Below are 26,324 nucleotides of genomic sequence, written 5' to 3'. Positions count from 1 at the left end.
ATCACTATTTCTTTGTCTTTTGGTCTTGTGTTGTTGTCCCTCGGGGTCGGGTTATGGAAAGCCTCTAATCTCTTTTTGACAACTTGCTGGATCATGTCATCTGGGTAGCCGTTATTTGTGAGCCGCATGTACAAAGGAAGCCCCATTCCTCTCACATAGGGGCGAAATATATCGGCAAAAGGACGGCGTAGCAATGGGTTCTCCCCTTGGGGTTCTTTTTGCAAACGCATACATGGCACACACAGAAGAGGTCACTTTTGAAGAACACCCAAAACCCAGAATCTATGGCAGATATATTGATGATATCTTTATCGCAAACAAAGGGCGAAAATGACATAGATGGAATTAGTGAATAAACTCCGAGCAAAATTCTACATTAAATTTTACGGTTAGAAAAAATGTGATGAGAAAATGCTCCCCTTCTTGGACGTACTTGTGACCCAGAAAAACAACAAATACAATACCACCGTATACACTAAAAAGACAGATGCTGGGAGATGCTTAAATGCTAGAGGAGAATGCCCTGATGCATATAAACGGTCTGTGATAAATGCATACATAAAACGTGCCTTAACACACTGTTCGACGTGGAAAGCGACACGAACGAAGAAATCAACAGAGTCAACAGCTACTCACAAATAACGGCTACCCAGATGACATGATCCAGCAAGTTGTCTAAAAGAGATTAGAGGTCTGTCCATAACCCGACCCGAGAGACAACACACAAGACAAAGACAAAGAAATAGTGATATACCATCAGATATCATACAACAAACACCACGAAGACGAAAGGAAAGCCCTCCTTGGTATACTGCGAAGAGGAACCACCCCCCTAGCACCATATAACAAAATAACAGCAAGAATTTACTGCAAGCCAAACCTTACGGCCTCACTGGTAATGAAAAATAGTACGGCTCCATCGACGGAGAAAGAGGTTGAATCTGATATAGTATACAAGTTTGTCTGTGCTGAAGAGCAATGTCAGTCCCCCAAAAATGCTATATCGGACACAACCACTACACTCAAACGTCGCATGCAGGTCCACAGAAACCAAGGCGTATTCACCAGCACTGTGGATACCCACAATAAAAAAACCATCCTTACAAGAACTTCTCACAAACACCAAAATAATACACAAGGAAGGCAACTACAATCGTTATTGATATCAGAAGCCGTCAGCATCGCCATGCAACGCCCAACCTTAACATCCAACGCGAGGCAGACCGATCTTTGCCCTCGTGTAGGAGGCAGCCCTTCAACCGCGTGGAACAGACCATACCACACGCGGACAGGAGCGCACACTGACATTTAGTTAATTAAACATATATGTAATTAATATATATTTATGTAAAATGTGTATATGATAACTTACTTTCAACTTTTGATATAATTTCTGTGTTAACATATTTATTTATATGTCTTATTTTATGTTTCACTATAGTCTTTTGTAAATATTTAAAACTAGGTATCTGGCAATTGTACTACCTTTCCGTCCTCATGGACGTCAAAAAATGCATGTAGGCTCATATTTGTATCAGTACGCTTGATAATGTCAATACGTATAGGTTGACGAAACAGCTGTCGCGTTTTTGTAAAATACTGGAGTAAATGGAAGAACCCCATTATGTGTCCATTAGTAACCTGAACAATGAAGTGAAGAAAATAATTAGAAAATATGAATCAATTTCAAAAGCTGGTAAACAGTGAAAAAGCCATTCTATTCAATGAATGTTGTATCCGTGAAAAATTGTGCCCTAGAAGTATTATTATATATATATATATATATATATATATATATATATATATATATATATATATATATATATATATATATATATATATGTATATATATAATATATATATATATATATATATATATATATATATATATATGTATATATATATATATATATATATATATATATATATATATATATATATATATATATATATATATATATAAGAAAGGAATAACTGAAAGCATAAGACAATCAATCATACCTTCCCAATGCGTCCGGATTCGACCTCCAACTCGTGAGTCGGCCTCCAGAAGCAAGATGTCAGTGACGCCGTTTTCCAAGAGAACCTTAGCCGCTGTCAGTCCGGCCACGCCCCCTCCGACAATGACCACGCCCACTTCGGTTGCCGAAGACTTCCTGGAAGGGAATCTTAGTTATATATCCCTGGCCACGTCAGTTCTTCTGGAGACACTTGGTTTGAGGATGAATCTTTCAGAGAAGCCACTTAATTTCCTTAATGTTAAAATGATAGTTTTACAGAGACCAAATTAATAGTGCAATTAACTTTGTATTTTATATTGGCTTTCATGTTTGAGAAATTTAGAATAAAGGACCCCTTGGTTTGTCTCAGATCTGTTTAAATGTACTTTCGTAGTGTCTATGAGAGAGAGAGAGAGAGAGAAGATAATGCATACAGAAAATAATAAACGGACGCCATTATTAGTCACGACATTATTATAGAATTGTTGCATCAGATGCAATGATTATCAGGAATAGGAATTTCATAGAATAAGAAATATTTCAAATGACGTTTGACACCAGTTTATAGTATTTTAAAGAATTATCTGATCAAACCAGTCAATGTTTCAATCATTGTCATTGGAACTCAATAGATATTGTTTTTAATTCTATTGTCCCTTATAGTTTTGGTTAAGAATTTCTGTAGACCTAGACTCTTAAAGATATCTTTTTGATTTCAGCGTTTTGCGTCGCGAATCCAGCGACCTCTGGCAACTCACCATGACTGATAGTTTCCCGCGATGACGTCTACTGGACGCGTCCCGTTCTGGAAAACTGAAAAGAAGACGGAAGGGAATAAGAGAAAAAAGATAATGATTTAAGTGAGTTCCGTGAACAAAAATGCAGGGTGAGTAAGTCGCGAAGAAATTTTCTGATACACAGTGTAAGTAAAACAATGACACGAAAGCTCCCAGATGCAAAGGAATCTGGCATCTCTTTGGGCCCAATAAATGAAAAGTCTTCTATTTATATGAATCAGGGTTTAAAGGGTTAATATTGAAAATGTATTGTAAGAAATATTCAAGCATATTTATTTTCCTGTGATTCTTCTGCTTTTTCTGATCGCGTTTTGAGTTCCGTTAACACCTAATATACCAGTCAATTTATTGCTTGTTCAATTTTAATTTGCATAATGTTTGGGAACTTAACAAGAACACATTAACGATTATGATTTAAATGGGTGATTTTGATTTAAATTGTGATTTAAATTTCCTCCTGATGACAATTACGCTGAGTAGGTTATGTCTTGAAAATGTGTAGATACTCGAGAAATGGAAGTCGTGATAATCACATCATAAAATGTTCCAGTGTAGTCTACTTGACTTTACTTTACTTTATCTTCCCGCCACTGGCTAGTGGCATAAGGCTGATACAGTTCTTCTCCATCTGTCTCTATCCTGAGCCATTTCCCTCGCTTCCTCTAGGTTCTTTGGAATTTCATCTATTCAAGATCTCTGACCGTTATGTTTATCCACCTCGTTCTTGGCCTTCCCAGTGGTCTTCTTCCTATTTGTACTGCTCTCAAGTGCTCTCCTGGGGTCTCTATTCCCATCCATCCTCTTAACATGTCCAAACCATTTCAGCCTTCGCCTCTTCAGCCTGATACTGACTGGCATTTGTCTCAATCTCATCCTGATGTCTTCATTCCTAACACAATCGTCCCATTTAATGCCAAGTATCTTTCTCAGCAGCTTCATCTCAAAAGCATCCAACCTTCTCTCTGCTCTGGTCAGTGTCCAGGTGGACGAACCATACATACATCAGAGCTATTGCATTAAATATCCAGTGTAGTCTATAATGCACCAAATAATTGTCTTTCCAGTTTTGGGTAGTACAACCCTCTATAGCTTACGGTTCTCTTATTTCACACGAAAAGCTGCAAAGCAGGAGATATTTAGAATAGTCAAAATGCTAAAATTCCGCCACATCTCATTGCCATGTAGAGGACTAGGGTTGTCAGTGTTACGTCACGTGGTGCGCTGTAGGTTCTTTGTAGCATCCCTCCGGCCCCTAGCAGCAACCCCTTTTTACTATACCGCCGTTCATAATTTCCTTCCATCTTGCTTTCCAATCTCTCCTAACAATTGTTTCATTGTGCAACTGCTTTGAGGTTTTCCTCCTGTTACACCTTCAAAAGGCTTTTTACTCTCAATTTTCGTTTCAGCGCTGAATGACCTCGCAGGTCCCAGCGCTTGGCCTTTGTCCTAAATTTTATACGCCATTCCGTTGTATTCCACATCTCGTTGTTTTCTCGTGCGTAGGGTTGCAGTATGGGGGACTTTTACTAACTCTCTCTCTCTCTCTCTCTCTCTCTCTCTCTCTCTCTCTCTCTCTCTCTCTGTGATGTCACGATGCCAAATAACCTCTAAATCATTCCTTCATTCATTCTCTGTGATGCCGCTGGGACGTCTTAATCACATGGTGATGATAGTTATAGACTCTTATTAATGATTTGACGAAATGTCAGTAACTATGTTAGGTCCAATAACCTTTTTGCCTTTATTTGACGTCACAATATCATAATCATGAGATGGGAGACCTTAGTTTTATTCCAACGTAGCCTACACACTCGATGAACTTTTATCTCCCCGGTGTGTTATCAAATGTTTATGAATTATTTACGATTCTCTCCTATCAAAGGTTACGAAGTCTCTCTCTCTCTCTCTCTCTCTCTCTCTCTTCCGGTTTTTCTTTATTTCCGCTTTAGAAAAAGAAGGAAGCTTAATGTAAATATTAGTATTTTAATCTGTTATTAAATCATAATTCGTTGTATTTAGAATACATTTAAAACAATTGGATAAAGATTCTAAAATTGGCATAAGGCTGTACCACTATCCGTAAAATGCTGACACATTAAAGCCATCTTGGATCTACTCAGCAATAATTTTGTAACAATTCAAAGAGGGAATTAGACATTCGCAATAACAAGTTACACTAAAACCAACACAATAAAGCCATGCTAAGTTATAAATCATAACCAACCATCATACCATCAAAACGAGGAGACGAAACACTGCTTCGCGAATGAATTGTGGCATCTGTTTAGATTCACTTCTGTTCGACTTTCTAGAAATCTACCGATGACGTCAAGATCAGCTGATAAAGACGTCTCAGAATTTTCCAAACAGGTCCTATACGTTAACCGTATTGCCCGCTTGTAAATTTCTCGACGGATAATTATATCCGACTTGCTGTTTTCACCACTGTAGCGGATCTAAGTAAAGGACAAGACATCGAAAGGCCTAGCAGAATGTGATTGGATTTTGTCTTTATTTATATATTCATCACGTTCCATATATTCGTGATTCATTTACACACACACACACACACACACACATATATATATATATATATATATATATATATATATATATATATATATATATATATATATATATATATTATTTAAGTAGAAATTATGAAATGGACAGCAAATGCCTGTTCTATCAAAGGAAAATGCCGAATCCATTATTATTATCATCGTAATTAAGAATATTATTATTATTATTATTATATTATTATTATTATTATTATTATTATTATTATTATATTATTATAGATTTCTTCTCAAATTTTTTTTTATTATCTTTGTAATATATTTTTCCCCATTTTATATCTCAATTATGCTATGATTTTCTAAATCTTCAATATTAGTATTTTGTCATTAATTACATTAGGGTGGAGCATGTGCCTAGGTGGCCCAACAACCCCCCTAGGATCCACTAGTGGTTTTCATGACAAAAAAAAAAAAAAAATCGACCTCCCTTCTCTTTTAGAGTGAAACTTGAATCACATATTCATCTTGAAGGGGGAAAGAAACTTGGAGTGTTGTTGTCATGTAATACATACTTTATATATCTGCACGGGCCTTACTCATAATTTTACTTGCTATGAAGGTAGTACTATATTTATACTTATTCCTTACTTTTTTTTGTTTAATTTGGGAGTAAGCCCACAAACTAGTTTGCTGTTGTTCTTGTTGGGAAGCTAGGAAAGTCCTGTGGAAAAGCTTAAAAATGTCTGAAGAAGGTGTTTCGCGTTGAGTTTTTAAAGATTCAGGAATTTTAGGATAGGATATTTATGATTTATGGATTAGAATGAAAATGCAGAAAATAAATAATGTGCATGTTAAACACTACAGAACAATTATGTCTAATAAAATATACCGTATTTATTTTAATTTTCGTCGGTGTAAGAAAGGGCTATTTGACCATAGATTTTAGCACGCGCCTCGAGTGATCTGTAGGTTGGATCACGCCTTGTATTTTTTTGACTGGCGAGTGTCCAAGTTCTTAAAATCAATAAACCCGAGTTATTACGTACCAGGATTACAAAATACGAGCGGAATGAATCCTAACAAAGCGGACAATGTAATCCAGACGACCATGGCAAAACTGCACTTCACGAGAGCTTCCTTGATACTGGCCGATATTTCTCTCCTAGACAGGAAGTAAATGGCCGGATTAGTTAGTACTTAGCATCGAGGTCCCTCTCTCGGGGCCTCCTCTCAGTGTTCATCGGCGTTTGGTTTGCACTTATAGAGGCGATAGGAAGCCGTTACAAATGTTGAATATTGTCCTTGAACTCACCCATGATGATATTTTAACTATCTCTCTGTTTATATTGGCTACTAACCAATAGATCTAGTTGGTAATTCGTAAGCAGATTATTATTATTTACAATGAGTACGAACTCTTAAGGGATTCGCGGAATAGCTAAATATAGGCTAGCAAGTTTTAAATTAAGTGCTGTTGATAAAACGTAACAGTTTCATCGTAGTAATATCTTCCCTTACGGGTGAGATATTTGCCAACTGTCATTTGCATGGATGCCAGGTCTAAATGAAATTCTCTAGATTAAAGTGAATGAAATTCTATTTACGAAATTAAAACAGGTGAAAATATTAAGAACAAACTTCATTTACGTATTGCCTTATTTTAGTACTGACCTTCTTAGTATTATTTCAAAAGTGCGAAACACAAACTTACTCAGATTCTTGCGTTGCAAGTAACATATTACTACGTACTTGAATAGAGAAGCAATGGATATACAACGAATTAGTCAGGATGCGTTTTACAGATAGCTAACAGTCAGGAAACATGAGATAAGGATTATAATTAATTATTTAACATGTACTGGATATCGATTTGGGATTTAGATCTGTAGACAAACGTGCATTCTTGCTTTTAGTCCTTTCCGCAAGTTAGCAGATTTGACGGTTTGTAATAAAACAATAACTATTATTGTTTATAATTATTTATTAAGTTTATCGTCGTTTGCTGTACAACTGGCCACAGTGATTATCATACACAAAATACTGCCCAGTGTTTAACACTTGTCACCAGCGACTCAAACCAGACTGCATTAAAATCGCGTTTCAGAGGCAAAAGCAAAAAAGAAGCATGGCAGAGAGAGAGAGAGAGAGAGAGAGAGAGAGAGAGAGAGAGAGAGAGAGAGAGAGAGAGAGAGAGAGAGAGAGAGAGAGAGAGAGAGATAATACAAGTCCACCTCTCCCTAGAGCTGGTGCAAATATCTACTGACTGCAACTTTTATACAGACCATGGAATAGACCATGTCCCTTTTTGATCCTGCCAGAGGTCTCTAATTCAGGTGCTCTCACAATAAACATGAACACGTGTCTCTTCTAGATCCTACCAGAGGTCAGGTGCTTTTACAATAAGCATGAACACTATTACCATGAGAGTCTAATCACAGACAGTTTTTAATGAGAACGGAAATAGTATAAATCAACAGATTTTGACTAGCCTATGACAGTAACGCTTTCTCCAGACTGAAAATCGTGATTTTGCTGGTCTGGGTTGATCAGCCTAAGTAGTATTTTTAAACGTTGTTGCTGCTGCTACTGATAATATTGTAGGACATTCTATCGTCGTTAGAGTTACCTCCATCATTAGAGCTGGTAATAACTCTTTCAGCTGATTTGCTAATAATATTCTTTTATTTATCATTATTCACAATATTATCGGTGCTATCGGTTACACTATTTGTACTGTTAACCTGTTAACAATAGTTTAATTATTACCAGTGATATTACCACTGCCAGTTGTGCTGTTAATGCTCCCTGCAGCTGAACTGTTCCCAATAACGTTTGCTGTGTTATTAATAGCACTGTTACTAGTGGTATTACCAATGCCCATTGTGCTGTTAAAAATAACGTTTGCTGTGTTATTAATAACACTGTTACCAGTGGTGTTACCATTGCCCATTGTTTTGCCAATGTTCCCTGCAGCTGAACTGTTCCCAATAACGTTTGCTGTGTTATTAATAGTACTGTTACCAGTGGTATTACCACTGCTCATTGTGTTGTTAATGCTCCCTGCGGCTGAACTGTTCCTAATAACGTTTGCTGTGTTATTAATCGCACTGTTAGTAGTGGTATTACCAATGGCCATTGTGTTGTTAAAAATAACGTTTGCTGTGTTATTAATAGCACTGTTACCAGTGGTATTACCAATGCCCATTGTGTTGTTAAAAATAACGTTTGCTGTGCTATTAATAGCACTGTTACCAGTGGTGTTACCACTGCCCATTGTGTTGTTAAAAATACCGTTTGCTGTGTTATTAATAGCACTGTTACCAGAGGTGTTACCACTGCCCATTGTGTTGTTAAAAATAACGTTTGCTGTATTATTAATAGCACTGTTACCAGTGGTGTTACCACTGCCCATTGTGCTGTTAAAAATAACGTTTGCTGTGTTATTAATAGCACTGTTACCAGTGGTGTTACTATTGCCCATTGTGCTGTTAATGCTTCCTGCAGCTGAACTGTTCATATTCGAGTTTGCTGTGTTATTAATGGCATTGTTACCAGAGGTGTTATTAACAACACTATTATCAGTGATGTTACCACTACCAATTGTGCTGTTAATGCTTCCCTTACCTGAACTGTTGTTAATATTGTTATCAGTATTATTAACTGCACTGTTATTCAAAAGACTACTTGTAGATATTTTATTAGATGTCACTGCATTGATGCTTGAATAATTTCTTGGAATGGTTGTGTGATTGGTCACAAAAGTCGTGTTATTTAAAACAGGAACTGCGGTGAAAGAAGTGCTTTTCTCGTTATTTGAGCAAAAATTATTGCCAGTGAACTGAATGCAATATGAACGAAGTTTCTCCAGAGTATCCAGAATGCTTTTTTTGATTTTGCTTAGTTTCGTTTGACCTAACGATAGTTTATCCAAGGTCTTAAGACTGTTCTGGTTGTTTGTTAGGTCTCGAATGAGCGCTGTGATTTGGCTCGTTGGGCACTGTGAGACTGGAAGTTTATTATTGGCGAGAGATTTCACTGCCTCAGTCAAGACTAAGCCTTTGGATACCAAAGATTCAAGTTGTTTCACTGGAACTGGGGAGTCTTTATTGTCGCTCGTAGTACTGATGGCTTTTGTGCTGGATTTAAGAGGACCAATTGTCACTTTTCCAGTACTAGAATTTCTACTTGTATTGTTCGCACGTATTTTAGGGACAGTCATCTGAACACTTACTTGAAGGGGCATTATATTGAGCACTTTACTGTTTTCTGTGATATTGACATTTCCTTGTTTGGTAGTACTTATATTAGCATTTATAACGTCATCAATACTGATAATTGTACTATTGCTCAATGAAAGCATATTCATTACTGGTAATGTCTACTTGTTATTTCTGTAAGGGTAGTTACAATTTTGTTAGGCAATTTCTGTACAGTCGTTGGTGGTGTAGGTGTTATTCTAGGTGCCTGTTCTGTCCCTTTCATCATAGTTGTCTCTGGCGCATTGGGAATTTTAGCTTTGGCTATGGATACTGTGGATACTGTTGTCCTAGGAACAGTTTCCGCACCTACTATTAAAGTAGGCAATATATCATCTGCTGATACATTGTTAGGATACCTTGCTGTTAATGATGATTCATCTTTAATTATTACTTTTGCTTGCTCTGTGGTTTTAGGAACCTTTTCAGTAGTTACAATTGCAGGAGGTAATAATTCAAAAGGTATTTTACTTTCCTCCGGATGGATAAAGTTTAGTGTAGTTTTGTGCACCTTTTCTTCATCTAAAATTGCTTGAGTTTCTGGTATTTTAGTTATTTCATCTCCAGCCACGTCAGGGACTCTGTTTATAGATGTCTTCTCAGCTAAAGATGTTGCTGGCTTTTTAATTGTGTTTATTTCTGTAGGGATGATTACTTTATCTGGAGCTACCTCTGCTGCAATCATTGTTGATTTTTGTATTTTCTCTGGACCTATTAACACTGTAGGTTCTTTCTTTATAGGTGCCACTTCTGCAAAGGCTGTTGTTTTTATTGCTGAATAGGCTGCAGAGTTGACTACCTTCTTAGTAGTATCTGCTTTTTCTAGTTCATTCCCTGATGTTTCAATTGCTGTAGGTTCATTCTCTGGGCCTAGCAATGCATCAGGCATTTGTGGCGTTAGTGCCTTACCGCTTGTTACTGATTTTGTACTTGATGCTTTTCCTACTGCCTCTGTTGCTAAAGGTGTTTTCACTTTGGGTATTTTCTCAGTAACTGCTATTGCTGTAGGTACTTCTGTCTTTGCTGTAGATAATAGTTTTTGAAGTATTTTCGTCGTAACTACTACTTCTGTAGGGGTTCCTGTCATTTGGGGTCCTTTTTCTGTAGCTTGATCTGCACTTATTTCTGTTTTGGAATGCTGCCCTGTAGATAAATATGATGAAGTTACCATTATTTCAGGTAATTTCCCAATAATTACTGATTCTTTTTCTGTTGGTATCAATAAAGTAGGTAGTATCTTCTGTGATACTATCTCTGACGCTATTCCTGTTGCAGGTATCTTTTCCTTGGTCTCTCTCTCTTCAGGCACCTTTGTTGTAATGAATAGTGCATTTGATGTTTTTTCTGTAGTCACCAACTTAGCTGGTGCTTTTGTTTTCGTTTCTTTTTCTTTAGATGCTATTGGTATAGAATCCATTGTTTTGTGTACTTTATCTGTGGCTGATATTGTTGCATGTGTTTCTGTTTTGGGCTCTTTAACTAGAAGCATATTTGCTTCTGTCTTGGTTTTATTAGATGTTTGCTCTGTAACTACTGTTATTGATGAAATTTCCTTTACATTTGCTATTGCTAGAGGAACGGTTGATTTACCTATATTCTGTACATTTTCTAATTCAACAGAAGTTGAAGGCGTAGTCACTTTGCTCTCTACAACAGCTGCTGTTGTTAATTTTACAGGAAACTTCGTCATGGGCAGTTGTTCTGTCATTACAGTTAACGACGATACCGAGACCTTTTCATCATCTATTACTGTGGTAGGTACTCCAGGATTAGGTAGTTTCCATGGAGTTGCAATTACCACAGGACTGTTATTTGCACCATCTCAGTAGCTTTCATTGTTACATATGGGGCTGTTGAAGGCCCTTCCTTTGCAGTTACCACTGATTCAGGTGGTAGCGCTGAAGTTACTATTGCAGGTACTGTCACTGTAGTTTCTGGTAATTTGTGTGAAGTGACTGAATGTCTGTTTTCTGGACTTGTTACTGCTTCATGTAATGTTGTTTTAGGTGCTTTAGGAGATAAGATTTCTACAGACATAATTGTTTTAGGTACTGTATCTGTGGCCAAAGTTGTCACAGGTACTGAAATAGTAGGTAGTTTTTCTGTTACTATTCCTGAGCGCGCTTTCTCTGACATTGCTGTTGTTGCAGATACTTTTACATGAGATTCTTTTGTTGTTATTGCTTTTTCAACATCAATATCTATTTCTTGTTCCGTGGTTCTGGGTATTTTTATTGTAGGCAACGTTGCCGTAAGCACAGGCATGTTTACTGCATGTGTCATAGCTTCAAGTATTGTTGATGAGGGTCTCATTTCTGTAACTATTGACTTTGTGAGTGAGGCTGCTGCTGTTACTTTTTCTGTTGTTATCTTCGAAGCAGGGGCCAGTTTCGAGGTGGACACTGCCTCAGTCTTGTGCAGCAGATCTGTTGTCATTTCAAGTGCAGTCTCTTTAGATACTGGAATTGGAGGAACCAGGAAAGGTGTCTGAAGATACGATAAATCTGGAGCCTTTGAAGTTACTGGACTTAATATACTTGGCTGTGTTGGTCTTGCAATGTTTGAAATGATCGTCTCTAAGTTTTCTGTCTCTGATTTCGAAAACACTAACAATGACTGGGTGTGGTGTGCTCCTTGTGTTTCTGGTAAGGTTGATGGTGAACTCAGAGCCTGTGATGAGCTCCGTCTTGATGGTATATCACTGTTTAAGTAGTCATCTACAATAGTGATTGTGCTATCAGGATTAATTATTATCAAACTCGTATGACCGCCATTGTCAACGATAATGGTGCTGATGCTACTATTTACAGGAATGATAAGGTTTCCTGATTCCTTATCAAAAACTATGCCACTAACAGACTTCTGGTTAACTTTGCCATTTCTTTTTGAACCGAAATTTGTCTTCTTGTTATGTCCTTGCACCTCCCCTGTGTTTGGCAAGAGTTTTTCATTATGTTTACGAGCATCCACTTTAGTTTTTCTTTTCCGTTGAAGAAGTTTCTTACTTTTACCAGCCATTTTTGAAAATCCTTGCTTTTTGCGATCTTTAGACAATTTTCCTTTCTTTAATTCATGAGAGACCTTATTCCTTGCAGACTGATGATGCTCTGGTATCATGTGCTGGCTAGCATGACTTTTTACAACGAAATCACGGTCAGCAGATTCTGCCATACGTTTCACATAAGTTGCCGGATCAGTATCTTGTGGCTCAGTCGAAGCTTTAGTAATGTTCTTGGTACTAAAATCGATAACAACTTGATCTCTCTGTTTATTATTATAGTTGATGATTAGCCTGGAGATGTTGGCATTACCTCTAATAGTAATTATCCCAGAATTATTATCGTAAGAGATGAAGTCAAGTTTATATTTACTAGAATATTGTATACTATTACCATCTGCTGAAACACCTTGAGCTTTCTTAGGGATCGGATACACATTTTTTTTTAACCAGTTATTTCTTGTGGTGTTCCTTGTCGCAGTTTGGTCCTCATCTATCCTTTTGAAGCGAGTTAGATTTTGCCTCTCGTGAAATCCTGTGATCTTCGTCATTCCGTTAATGGATGAATCAGTTTTATGTTCAAGTCTGCTCTCGATGTGCCGCTTTTCAATAAGCCTTTTGGAACTATTACTGGAGAGCGAAATGTTGCTATTGTTACCGCTGGTGCTGAAAATATTAGACTCAAGTTTAGAAGTGTTCTTACTGCTGACTGTGGCAGAAGTAGGATAATGGTTAGTAATGCTATTATTTCTGACAATATACTGCGTAAAATCTATGTTAGTAGTATTTAAACTGAAATCGTGTTTAGAATTGCTCTTAGTACTGAAAGTGGAATTTACAAAGCCTGTGTTTGAAGTGCTAGAAGTAGAAGAATGTTTGGGGACTACAGCACTCTCAAATGTCTGTGAACTTGCATTAGATAGGATTAAATTATCCCTATGTTGAGGAGAGCTCTTGCTACTGAAAGGAAAATACCCAGAGCTTGAATTTGTTATGTTGTAAGTATGATCAATTTTTGGAGTGCTGCTGTTGACATTAATAGAGACATCAGAGGCAGAATAAGTTTTTGCTGCGGTATTATTCTTAGGACTTGTGTATAAAGCATTATTTAGAACACCTGTATAACTGTTGTATGAAGAGGTACTCTTATCAGTTGTTGGCATTTTTACATTATTTGTTGTTTGTCTGTTAATGTAATCATCAACAGAACTGGCACTTTTGTTAATTTCAGTTCTACCATTTGTAGTTCCACTTATAACAATGGTGTTATTTAGTGAATTAATAACATAGGATATGCTAGAATTGCTTAAATTAACAACGTTACTGTTGTTATAGTTGTTATTAACAAGGTTTGTGTTATTAGTACCACTACTGCCATTTGAGTTATTATTGCTACCAAAGCTAAGACTACTTTCAGTGGCATTGCTAAAACTGACATTGGGTGCGCTGCTGTACTCATGGCTGGTCTTAGTGTGTGTCGTGGCATAATTAGCAATGCTTATGTTGTCATTTACTGTTATATAATTGCTGCTCATTCGGATGGTTGTACTAACGTTGCTGTTATTGATATACCTGATTGTACTAACGTTGCTGTTATTGATATACCTGATTGTACTAACGTTGCTGTTATTAATATACCTGATTGTACTGACGTTGCTGTTATTGATATGCCTGATGAAGTCTTCGATTACGGCGTAAGTTTCGTTCAGCTGCAGAAGCCACCCTGGGACGACTTCGGCGACCTTCTCTTTGCACCTCAGGAGGGCTTGGAAAGAAAATTGATGTCCTGAATTAAGGTGTTTGGCACAGGATTTGGCACAGGAGTCTAAAGGGCTCCATACACTGAACGATTGTATGAACGATTGTCTGAACGATTGTCTGAACGACTGTCTTTATCGTTCGTAAAAACATTGTTTGTGGGCTTGTCTGAATACAAAAGTGGGCGGAGTTTCGTTTATGAACGATCTCAGCTGAAATCTGTCACGACCAGGTTGCTGGCTTGCGACTTAAGTCTGTCATGCTACAGGTCGTTCAATGCATGTGTTTGTCTGCCGATATAATGCTATCGCGCACGTCTCTTTTTGAGATGATGCCATGTCTTCCCGAGACAAAATCTTTGCCTAGAGACCTAGACTGAAATCGGTGTGGAGATCGTTCGTACTGCCTGAATAGCGTGTGTTTGTGTCGATAACGACAATATTTCAGACAGTCGTACATACAATCGTTCAGTGTATGGGACCCTTAAGATTTCCCCTTAAAAAGCAATATTGTAAAGTACAGCAATATATAATAAAAAAGTAAATATCCATGTTTACTGGACGACATTCCAATGATCAAAAGGACACGACTCTAAAACTGTCAAGTCTCAGAGTAAATTACCTGTTGCGTTAGATGTTGCTTCATCTCCTGGGCCTGATACGGATGGTTTTGAGCCGTTTGAGCTGCTGTTACCGCCATTTGAAGGTTTCGAACCTTGTGAGTTGCCGCTACCGCCATTTGAAGGTTTCGAACCTTGTGAGTTTCCGCTACCGCCATTTGAAGGTTTCGAACCTTGTGAGTTTCCGCTACCGCCATTTGAAGGTTTCGAACCTTGTGAGTTTCCGCTACCGCCATTTGAAGGTTTTGAATTACCTGAATTACCAGATCCGATTGCAGATGGTTTTGCATTATTGGAACCACCAGATCCTAAACCGTTCTGGTTATTATCTGGCGGGCTTGGTTCGTTCTGGTTATTGCCTGAACTTCCTTCGTTGCCATTATCGTTGCCCGATGGTTTAGGCTTGCTTTGGTTAACGCCACTGGGTTTGCTTAAGACTTGAGACGGCCCTCCTCCTCCTCCTCCTGATCCTCCACCACCACCTCCTCCTCCTGCTCCTCCACCTCCTCCTCCTGCTCCTCCTCCTCCCCTCATTCCAGATTCCGTTCCCTCCATTCCAGACTCCCACTCCATCCCATCCAGAACCCTGGGGTCCCTCGCCTCCTGTTCCTTCTGCTCTGGCTGTAATAAAGGAGTTGCTTTGTCATATAAATCTGCAGCATTTGCAAAAGTAACTATATCGCTGACAAAAAGGAATGAAGGTTAATTTATGTGAAACATTGGTCATCAAGCCAAAGCTTCGATTTAGAAAAAGTAAGGTCGATTTGAAATACGAGATAAAGCTAGGAATAAACATTGGATCGCAAAGTGACTTAGTAAACATTTTTAGGCCTATTTTAACAAAACATTGAAATATGGTCACACACGCAAATGAAACTGAAAATGATAGGATACGAAAGGCAAGTGGATGGAAAAACAACAACAACAACCTGGTAAACAGCAGATGCATTTCTTCCCTTTACATCCCTTTTTGTCGATGATTCCAGACGGGCAATCCTTCTTACGACTGACGCACCAACCGCTGCTGGAAGTGCAAGACGGCTGTATCTTGCAAGGCTTTGCACAACACACGCATGATTTCCCTTTGCAAGGCTTTGCACAACACACGCATGATTTCCCTTTGCAGCCTTTGGCAATAACTCTGTCAGTGGATTTGCAAGTCGTCTGGCAAGAACCGTTGTACTTCAGACATTTTTTCTTGGCTTTAGTTGAGCATTTTGAGCCTGAGCCTGAATGTAAAAGGCATATCTCAATATGTAATCCGGAGTTCTTAAGTGCGTGTTTGTGTTACATAGATCTACAATTACACAGAACAAGACTTAAAAACCCAATTCTACCCTGTATCTAAGTTATAGCAGAATCACAAAAGTCTAGAACAAAGTCCTTGGAAAAGCTCTAGACCTATTAGATTAAGTTTTTTATTTTAAAAATGCCAGAAGATTTGTTCTGCTACAATGACAGAATAAACGTACTTCCCATATCATACAAGAAGTCCTTACCTGAAAAGCAGCAGAAACAATTTTCTCCTTTGCAAGATTTTTTGTCGACCTTTCCCTCTGTACATTCCGTCTTGCTATTGACACAAAATCCTCCTTTGCTGATGCAGGCTGGCTTTATCTTGCAAGCTTTAGCGCAGCACTTGCACATCTTCTTGCAGCCATTGGCAATGACTCTTTCATCTGCTGCACAGGAATCCTTGCAGACGCCTTTGTATTTCGTGCATTTCTTCTTTGTCCTCTGGGCACAAGATGGTTCTTAAAAGAAGAAAAATAAGACCCAAGACTAATGGGGATGTAAAGTTTTGTAGCTATTAAAAGATTCATCTTTTACGCTGAAACAGTTGAATCTTAAGATAGGCTATAAGAGCAAACTACTTTTTTTTTTCATTATACAGACTTTAACGGGTGTATCGTAAGTCATCACTGTCTGTGTCAAACCTTTGTTAAATGGTTTGAACTTACAATGCCTCCATACCTAAAACCGACTAATTTTCCCGCAAATATTTCAGCTGTTTAATCTTGAACTATCACGTTGCCAAACTCGCTCTAAAATATTTTGATCGTGCGACATCTTTACAAATGAACAAACCATGGGCGCCCGCACGTAGGGGCAAGGGGGCCACTGGCCGCCCCCTCCCCCTGAAATCCTGTGACCGCAGGAGGTTACAGTCCTTTCAAATCAACAGTGACTAACTTGCAAAAAAAATGTATTACATTTAACTACATCACTTACTTTTCCTTCCATTCTACATACATTCTTTCATTTTAGGTAAATCATAGGTAGTCTTATTGTATTGATTAAGATTTGTATGCAGTATATAACTTCGTTATTCTTTCAAGAAATGTTTGATTTCAGTTGAACAGTACTTTATGGAACTATTGAAAAAAGGCCATGTCACTTTCTGCATTTTTATTGCATGTCGCTTCGCTTAAATTATTAGCATCGCAATTCCACTGTATATAATAATATATATATATATATATATATATATATATATATATATATATATTTTATATATGTATATGTATATATATATGTATATATATATATATATATATTATATATATATATATATTATATAATATTATATAATTTGGCCACCCCCCCTTGAAAAATATGCTGCGGGCGGCCATGGAACAAACTACAGTGGTCTTCGGCCTTAAGCCATCAAACTCACGGAATGATTACGATCCCATGACATGCCCACAACTCAAATCGACCCGTTTATTCACACACACACGTTTTGAAAATACTTATTTTGTCTTTTAGAAACTGAAAGAAACAGAAATACCTTTCGGCTTGTCAGCAGCGAGACAGCACAGGCAGGAAGCCTTCTTGCAGAGTCCGTAGATCGGCTGGGTTTTGCAGGACGAAGCCAGCTTACATTTTCCGCCTATTTCTTACATATGCTGTTGGTTTTGCATTTTCTGTTCTTCTTCTCCTTCTTATTCTCCTTCTTCTTCTTTTTTGATGTTTTTCCCTTCATGGATTTTCTCCCTCCCGCTTTGATCTCTTTCATATTTTTTTCCCTTCTTTGAGTTCTTTCTCTTTTTCTTACCTTTATTATTGTTCTTGTCTAGATTTGTCTCGTTTTTGTTGTGCTTTCTTCTCCCTTTCTTTCCCTTCTTTTTCCTTTTGATTTTCTTGTTCTTTCTTTGCCCTTTCTTCCGTTTCTTCTTATTTCTGTTACTTTTCTTTCTTTTCTTCTTGACTTTCTTTCCTCTCTTCTGTTTTGCTTTCTGCTTTCCCTTACTCTTCATATTTTTCTTTTTCCTTTTCTTCCTTTTCTTATCACTAATTCCTGTCTTCTTTTTCTTCTTTTTCTTGTCCTTTTCCCTCTTATTCTTTCTGATTTTCTTTTTCTTCTCTTTCTTACCAACCTTCCCATACTTCTTTTTACCTTTATCTTCACCCCTTCATCTTTGCTCAGGGCTTCCTCGGTTTCCTCTTTTCTCTTTTCCTTCTTCCTTTTCTTTCCTTTCTTATTCTTCACGTTTCTATTTCCGTTCCTCCTTTTCTTGTCCTTGTTGTTTCCTAGGCTAGGAAAGATATCCAGGAGCTTGCTGCCTGAATTAAGAGAGGCATATTGTAGAGTAGGTACAATAATGACATTATTATTAATTATTATTATTATTATTATTATTATTATTATTATTATTATTATTATTATTATTATTATTATTATTTAGAAGATGAACCACAGGGGCCATTGACTTGAAATCCAAGCTTCCAAAGAATATGGTGCTTATTAGGAAGTAATAATAATAATAATAATAATAGTATCTTTTACTGAACATAATGGCAGAATTTACAGAATTTATTTTATACAGGGTTCTCTCAATGCTTCTAATGACTTACTTCTCTAGCACACTGATATTTCTAAGCAGTTGTCCGATGTTCATCATGCTTAGAAATATCAGTCTGTCAGAGAAGTGAATCATTAGAGGAATTGAGAGAATTCTGTATAAAATAAATCTGTAAATTCTGCCATTACATTCAATAAAACATGTTTGAAAGAAGGTCTGTTTCCAGCATACAACAGCAACAATAATAATAATAATAATAATCTCAGCGGCATTAACAAGGTAAAACAAAACTACACCAACAAAAATAGTTATAACAATAATTTTGCAAAATATATCACACAAAATCACGATCTGAACTGCCAAACTGAATCTTTCAAGAGAAAGCAGAGAAGGAAAGAGCTGCTTATCATCTTACCATTGCCTCCACCTATATCCGTATTTCCCTTTTTGTTTCTTTTCTTCTTTTCCTTTCTCTTATTCTCCTTATTGGTGTTTTTTCGCTTGTTAGCCGAAATGCCATTGAGAGCCGGACTGCCGAGACCATTCTTGTTTTTGTTTTTGTTCCTGCTTCCGTTTTTGTTGTTTTTGGCTTTATTTTTATCGATTGATTTCTGTCTTCTCTTCTCTTCTTTCAGTAGGTTCTTCTTCCTCTCTTTGTTCTTCTTGACTCGTCTGGGAAATCGCGTTCTTCGCCATAGACTCGATTTGCCTGGTGCGAATGTGTTGCTATAAGTGCGGGCCATGAGGGTTTTTTTCATCCAGCCATTATTTCTAATGGACAGTGGCTCCAAAAGTAACCTAAACAATATTCGCCGCCACTTTCATCCTTAAACTGCCTAATTAAATGAACTTCCACAATACCAGCTACTTCATATATCGACAGAGGTCAGTCGACACTCCTACACATAATACACCACTCACAATGGTTAGGTACACACTCCTCCTTCGTCGCATGCGTCATTCACACCGTTTTGCAAAGGCGTCCTTCCCAAACCTTATCCGTTCTACAAGAACAAACTATCTCAATTCACTTTGCTTTGTCATTTCACCTACTCTTACATCAAGCTACCTCAAGTCACTTTGCTTTGTCATTTCACCTACTCTTACATCAAGCTACCTCAAGTCACTTTGCTTTATCATTTCACCTATTCTTACATCAAGCTACCTCAAGTCACTTTGCTTTGCCATTTCACCAATTCTTACCAATTAACTCCTCTTTGTCGTCTTTACATTTCTCCCCCATTTTAGCACTGTGCTCAACATCTCCCACACAAACTGTCCATCTGCAGGCCTTCCACTCTTCTACCCTTGTATCCGTTAAACAAATACATCTCAGTTTCCTACAAGAAAAAGGGATTAACAATAATTTTTATTCACCCTAGGTTATGCATCCTTCTACCTTCCTACCTTCACCTATTATCTAAGTCACCTATTGTCTCAACATCAATTATGTTTACTTCCAAATACTTGTATGAACCTCCCACTCTACATACATATTCATTTCTCAGTCTGTCTTCTATTCATTTCCATAACCTAACTTTTGCTAACATTCACCTTTAATTAACTATCTTGCCTTGCAAACACTCTCAGACTTCCACCAGTTCTTGACACTTTTCCTTACCAATACCAAGTGACACTGCATCATCTTTAAACATCAACTACCTTGTACACTCCATTCATGAACACTTTTATTTGTCTTTATTTCGCTCACCCTCATTCAGAAAAATGTTAAACAGGAATATGGTCATAACATTCCTTGTCTCAGACGCACATTTACAGCAAATCAGTTTGTATTTTGTATATTCAAGAGATGAAGAAATAATAAAATCAACCGGTAGCAAATACCTTGAACTGTTTTTCTTGCTGGGTGAGAGGACAATCCATAACTGATCATCCGGCAACATTGTTTACTTCCAGGGCAGCCGTCGGTGCTCAAGATCACTAGAACGCATCGCTCCCCGATGTCAGCACACACGCCAGTCCCTTCGCCACAGAGGTTAGGCGGAGTCTTTTTCTCCTGTCAGTGTAATTCCTTATGGTACTGAATAAAGTCTCAACTGAGGAATGAGGCAGATTTAGAATATTTTGTAAATAATATGTTGCACTCCTTTCGAACTGACAATTTTAGATGTCCACTAACCCCATACCAAGTAAAATCTTAGCTGAGGTCAGAATGAACTCCTATTCTAACTTGGTAAATAACATCGAAAGCTTTTAACAATTTTGAATGTTTGAATATATAAGTCAGCACGATTGCCATATATATGTATATATATATATATATTATATTATTCTTATATATATATATATTATATATATAATATATATTATATTAATTATATATAGTATATACAACTAGCTTTACCCGGCCACGCATTGCTGTGGCTCATTCTGGTTAAATGGCAAACAAAAATAAGAGAAAGCTCCTTTCACTTACTCTCTCCAACCATCACTGTCTCTCTCTTTCTTCTCACTAATACCAACTCTCTCTCTCTCTCTCTCTCTCTCTCTCTCTCTCTCTCTCTCTCTCTCCTCCCAAACAACTGCTCTTCTCTGTCTCTCTGTCTCTCTCTCATTCACTTTCCATCTTTCTCCTACCTAACACCCCCTCTACTCCCTCTCTCTCTCTCTCTCTCTCTCTCTCTCTCTCTTTCTCTCTCTCTCTCTTCCTCTCCCACTTGCTCCTTTCTCTTACTCTCTCTTTCTCTTACCAACAATCACTGTCTTTTTCCCTCTCTCTTCTCCCTAACACCCTGTCTACTCTCTCTCACTTCCTCTCCCTCTCATTCTCTCTCTCTCTGCCAACCCCCTTCTCAAACTCCACCCTCTTTGATGTCATTGATGTTTACCCTATAGTATTCTTTTCCAAATGATAAGTCATATGCAGAAATTATGTATGATAAATTCGCAAAGTAACTAAGTCTACGGGCACACCCAGTCCCATTTCACGGGCAGAACCAGCTCCGTTTCAGCGAATCCATTTTCACCTTAAACCCCTGTGGGGGAGGGGCGGGGGAGGACTGGGAGATAGGATGAAGCTCTATTATAAAAACATGTGCGTATTCAAATGCAATGTTGTGTGAAAATTTCATAGCAATTGGTGAAGAACTTTCGGAGATTTAAGATTTTGAACAAACAAACATTTACATCTATCTATCTATATATATTATATATATTATATATATATATATATATATATGTGTGTGTATATATAATATAATATATACATATATATATATATATATATATATATATATATATATATATATATATAAGAAACCTTCAGAGGGTGTCCATGATATGATTTGTAAAAGGATCAGGTTTATTATAACGAAACGTTTCGCACATGAAACATTTGTGCATCATCAGTCTGCAAAGAGCAATAAGACAAATAAATAACATATAAAACCATAAAACATAAACAGAACTCACATTTATTAAAATAGTCTTAAAATTAACCAAAAAAAAGTACAAAATAAAAACAGTAAAAAGAGAGAGAACACCTAAAACACTGACCGTCCATGAGTTTGTTTGTATGGTGTTTTTACGTTGCATGGAACCAGTGGTTACTCAACAACGGGACCAACGGCTTTACGTGACTTCCGAACCACGTCGAGAGTGAACTTCTATCACCAGAAATACACATCTCTCACTCCTCAATGGAATGGCCGAGAATCGGACGACAGGTCATTACATCTTCTCTCCTCATGGACGGTCCGATTCTCGGCCATTCCATTGAGGAGTGAGAGATGTGTATTTCTGGTGATAGAAGTTCACTCTCGACGTGGTTCGGAAGTCACGTAAAGCCGTTGGTCCCGTTGCTGAGTAACCACTGGTTCCATGCAACGTAAAAACACCATACAAACAAACTCATGGACGGTCAGTGTTTTGGGTGTTCTATCTCTTTTTACTGTTTTTACTTTGTACTTTTTTTTGGTTAATTTTAAGACTATTTTAATACATGTGAGTTCTGTTTATGTTTTATGGTTTTATATGTTATTTATTGTCTTATTGCTCTTTGCAGACTGATGATGCACAGATGTTTCATGTGCGAAACGTTTCGTTATAATAAACCTGATCCTTTTACAAACCGTATCATGGACACCCTTTGAAGGTTCTTATATAATTTCTCCACTGAACGACTATATATATATATATATATATATATATATATATATATATATATATATATATAATATATACATACATATATATATATATATATATATATATATATATCCAACATATATATATATATATATATTATATTATATATATATATATATATATATATATAAAAGTATCAGTCTGATCACATCACCGCGATTCATATACACGCATTAAGCTGCAAATTTCCTTTAATATCTAATTCGCTCTACCTCAGAATTAATATATTTTCATATATGTTAACCGAAGGGGAATTTTTAGTTGATATTAATTTCGTCGGCTCCCGGGCACGAACCCAGGAACCAAGAAATTAGACGTACAGTGAAGCGCCTTCAACCACACAGCTACCACAAGAGGATATAAGTTAACGCCGCCTCTCACCCACAAATCCCTGTCGCGTCCAGGTATTCGTTGTTTTGGAGTCAGCATCAACCCTCCTCGACCTTGATAACTGTGTAGCTTTTGTCGCACGTTGCCAATTTATGAGTCTGATCACATCACCGTGATTCATATATACGCATTAAGCTACAAATATCCTTTAATATCTAATTCGCTCTACCTCAGTTCCTAGGTTCGCGGCCTGGAGCCGACGAAATTATTATCAACTAAAAACTCCCCTTCAGTTAACACATATGAAAATATATTAATTCTGAGGTAGAGCGAATTAGATATTAAAGGACATTTGTAGCTTAATGAGTAGATATAGTCTACATAAACTCCATCATCTCCTTCAAGAACAAAAAAACACTCCAACTTAAGTAACTTGATCCTTCACTTGTTCCGCATCTCAATAATTATTCAATTATTTTCAACAACATAAAAACATGAAATCAAGAGGAATGGTTTGAAATCAGTTGCAATTCGAAGCTTTTGATAAAACATGCAGAGCTGGTATTCCTAGCATATGAGAGAGAGAGAGAGAGAGAGAGAGAGAGAGAGACTGCAATACGAAAACGGGATCAAGCAAGTGTCAAGTTAACACAACATCACCTGCTCACGGATGACCGTATTACTACACTTGACTCTGACAAAAGATCGAGAGCTCACGAAGGCTTTGGCAAATGGGACAAGAACGAATGACGTCAGCGTAAAATGGCTGTTGTCTCGCGGACGTGTATATTTATTTCGGAAGCATTTTCTGAATCGTGCTACCAAAAATTATCATACAAATGAGGGTTGAGACGGCAGGTCCCTACCTGAGGGGTTTACGTTACCGTCTTGAGCTGGGGTTGATGAAAAAATTACACGATGAGTTCAAATGTATTTAAAACTACCCTTAAAATATATCAGTTGTTACCTAAATCTAAATGAGAAATATAGTGAAAAAAGATGTTGCTATTAAAAGAAAATGTAAATGTAATTTAGTCTTACAGAACAGTAAACTTATAGCTGCGTGAAGATGAAACTACTGAGATTAAACAAGAATAGTCACTTAAGATAAGTACCTAAGTAAATAAACAGCTTCTGCGATCTGCGTCATTCCTTTGTCGTTCACATGCATGTCATCGTCATTGTTTCTTTTATTTCCATTGTATTTGTTTTTTCCACTTAAAAAAAATGAATACTTTCCTGATTTATTCTTAATGCTTTCAGTGCCCTACTCGTCGTTTTCCGCAAGAATACAAACCAAAATTACTTTATCGGTATTCAGTGTATGGCCAAAACAATTTCGTTAGCTTTTTAAGATACGAAAGTATATTAGTTTCTCAGAACATACGATAGTTAGGTAAATTAGCAGAAAGGCAAACTATAAATCATCATCCTGGTACCCAGATATGTCTGCATTTCATGGATCCGACCATAGCAAAATTCATAAGAGAAGCACATTATCCCGTTGCCAATTTCAAGCGTAGGCCTACCTCAGGTAAAGTCGCTGCCAGAATGGAGGTTGGACGAAGCTCCTCAAGCAACACAAACGTAACATGACCTAGAGTCAAGAAGGCATTCACCATCCAACCCTTCATGGGATAGAGGTCATTATCACACCATCGATCACGGCATCGTTTCCTTTGTTTTCACATTTGAGAATCTCGCATGATTTTTCTTTCCACCGAATATCGTTTCAGAAGTGTTCGTCGGCCATTCTTTCCACTGAATATAGTTTCAGAAGCTTTCGGCCATCGTTTTCGACGCTGATTGGAATTGAAGAGGCACTGAAGGAAGCGTCCTGACACCCACAAAAAACGAGGCAGACTCTGACAGCCAGAGCAGACAGCGAAGCCACTTGATTAACCCAGACCTAAATAGTGTAGTACTAGCTGTCTGCTCGCTTGTCTTACGTTGTTGATTTAGTAACTTGATAACGGTTTCCAGAAATAACGCCGATGAGCTGTTCTCTCGGCTGAACTCTCGTTGAAAATACGTTACAAAAGACGATTCAGTCACTATGAGTTTTTGTATCATACTGAAATCTACTCCACTGGATTCCGTGACTTGAGCCGACATAGAGCGAATACCACGAAATAAGGACTGATGCTCAAATCGCTACATGTAATAACGAAATATAACACCTGCTTATCTCTCTCTCTCTCTCTCTCTCTCTCTCTCTCTCTCCTTCAAAGCCTCGTGTCTTATATATATATAATATATATATATATATATATATATATATATATATATATATATACTTACATAATGTAGTTTTATTTACGGCATCCGTTTCTTCTTTGCTTTTCCAGTGGTCTTCAGATCTTGTAGTTTATGAAGTCTTATTGTACGGCAAAAAAATAATAAAGATAAAATAAATAAATAAAAAAAAATGGAAATTACTCCCAGAACAATACACATTTCATTTCGTACGAAAACTGATCAAGTTCAATTCTGGAAATTAGTATTAGTGCTGGAGAAGAAACCTACAGTGATTTAAAAGTAAATATATATATATATATATACGTTTTGTAAATCTATTTCTGGATTTCTTCACCATTTAGTGACTCATGCCGCTATGAGATTTTTTTAATAGCATTGTCATTATGCCCAAGAATAGAATAATTGTTCGATATTATTTGGAAGGCAACGCTATTATTATTACTAATGATATTAAGGCTGGCAGCAGAAAAATAGTGAGTGGAATTTACGACATCTGTGTAACACTGACTGATTACGGATGGCCATCAAAACAATACAATGTCGAAATGTGTTGCAGCTGCCGCTGCTGCTGCGTGGGTTTTTCTTCGTGTTATCAGATATTGATTTTCCTCAGTTGTTCTCTGTTTTTGAAGGTACAACTTCGGATGGACAGTGACTCAATTTTTCTTCCTAAGCGCTCACTCCACAAACACAGTTGCGGGCACACTACACTGTTTATGAGGCGCAAAGCTTTGTTCCCTTAATTATTTACTTTACTCATTATTTAGTTTAGCTTTACTTTATGTTACTCCAAACTATTTACCTTAATTCGTCTC

The 26,324-nt window shown here is 37.3% G+C and overlaps 4 protein-coding genes and 1 long non-coding RNA gene across 5 annotated transcripts in view; all 5 read right to left on the bottom strand.

The window, feature by feature from the left end:
* The window catches only part of LOC135214764 (spermine oxidase-like), a 28,253-nt gene extending 21,777 nt beyond the window's left edge, over nt 1–6,476 (bottom strand). The window contains exons 1-3 of the mRNA XM_064249121.1: nt 6,363–6,476; nt 2,759–2,813; nt 2,002–2,156 (exon numbers count right to left, since the gene is read on the bottom strand). Of these exons, the coding sequence (XP_064105191.1) occupies nt 2,002–2,156; nt 2,759–2,813; nt 6,363–6,426 (274 nt within the window). The 5' untranslated portion in view covers nt 6,427–6,476. The remainder of the gene's footprint in view (nt 1–2,001; nt 2,157–2,758; nt 2,814–6,362) is intronic.
* Nucleotides 6,477–8,071: 1,595 nt separating this feature from the next.
* Nucleotides 8,072–9,682, bottom strand: LOC135214645 (putative uncharacterized protein DDB_G0286901). The gene has a single exon (XM_064248981.1). It carries the CDS (start codon nt 9,680–9,682, stop codon nt 8,072–8,074), a length of 1,611 nt encoding a protein of 536 aa, XP_064105051.1.
* LOC135214644 (proteoglycan 4-like) lies at nt 9,682–11,280 on the bottom strand. The gene has a single exon (XM_064248980.1). It carries the CDS (start codon nt 11,278–11,280, stop codon nt 9,682–9,684), a length of 1,599 nt encoding a protein of 532 aa, XP_064105050.1.
* Nucleotides 11,281–11,301: 21 nt separating this feature from the next.
* LOC135214763 (putative uncharacterized protein DDB_G0282133) lies at nt 11,302–15,379 on the bottom strand. Its single transcript, XM_064249119.1, has 2 exons — nt 14,950–15,379; nt 11,302–14,335 (listed from the first exon to the last, which is right to left on the bottom strand). The coding sequence occupies exon 2, from the start codon at nt 14,103–14,105 to the stop codon at nt 11,367–11,369; it is 2,739 nt and encodes a 912-aa protein (XP_064105189.1). The 5' UTR covers nt 14,106–14,335; nt 14,950–15,379; the 3' UTR covers nt 11,302–11,366.
* Nucleotides 15,380–16,037: 658 nt separating this feature from the next.
* LOC135214567 (uncharacterized) lies at nt 16,038–25,343 on the bottom strand. The gene is made up of 6 exons (XR_010314407.1): nt 24,780–25,343; nt 20,599–20,770; nt 19,169–19,462; nt 17,739–18,514; nt 16,447–16,701; nt 16,038–16,176 (listed from the first exon to the last, which is right to left on the bottom strand). It is a non-coding gene; the product is annotated as an uncharacterized LOC135214567 (long non-coding RNA).
* Between the last annotated feature and the right edge of the window lie 981 nt (nt 25,344–26,324).

The sequence above is a fragment of the Macrobrachium nipponense genome, chromosome 46, assembly GCF_015104395.2.
Source record: "Macrobrachium nipponense isolate FS-2020 chromosome 46, ASM1510439v2, whole genome shotgun sequence".
Lineage (NCBI taxonomy): Eukaryota > Metazoa > Arthropoda > Malacostraca > Decapoda > Palaemonidae > Macrobrachium > Macrobrachium nipponense.
Note: the sequence above shows the minus strand (reverse complement) of the source record. Positions and strands in the feature narration are given on the sequence as shown.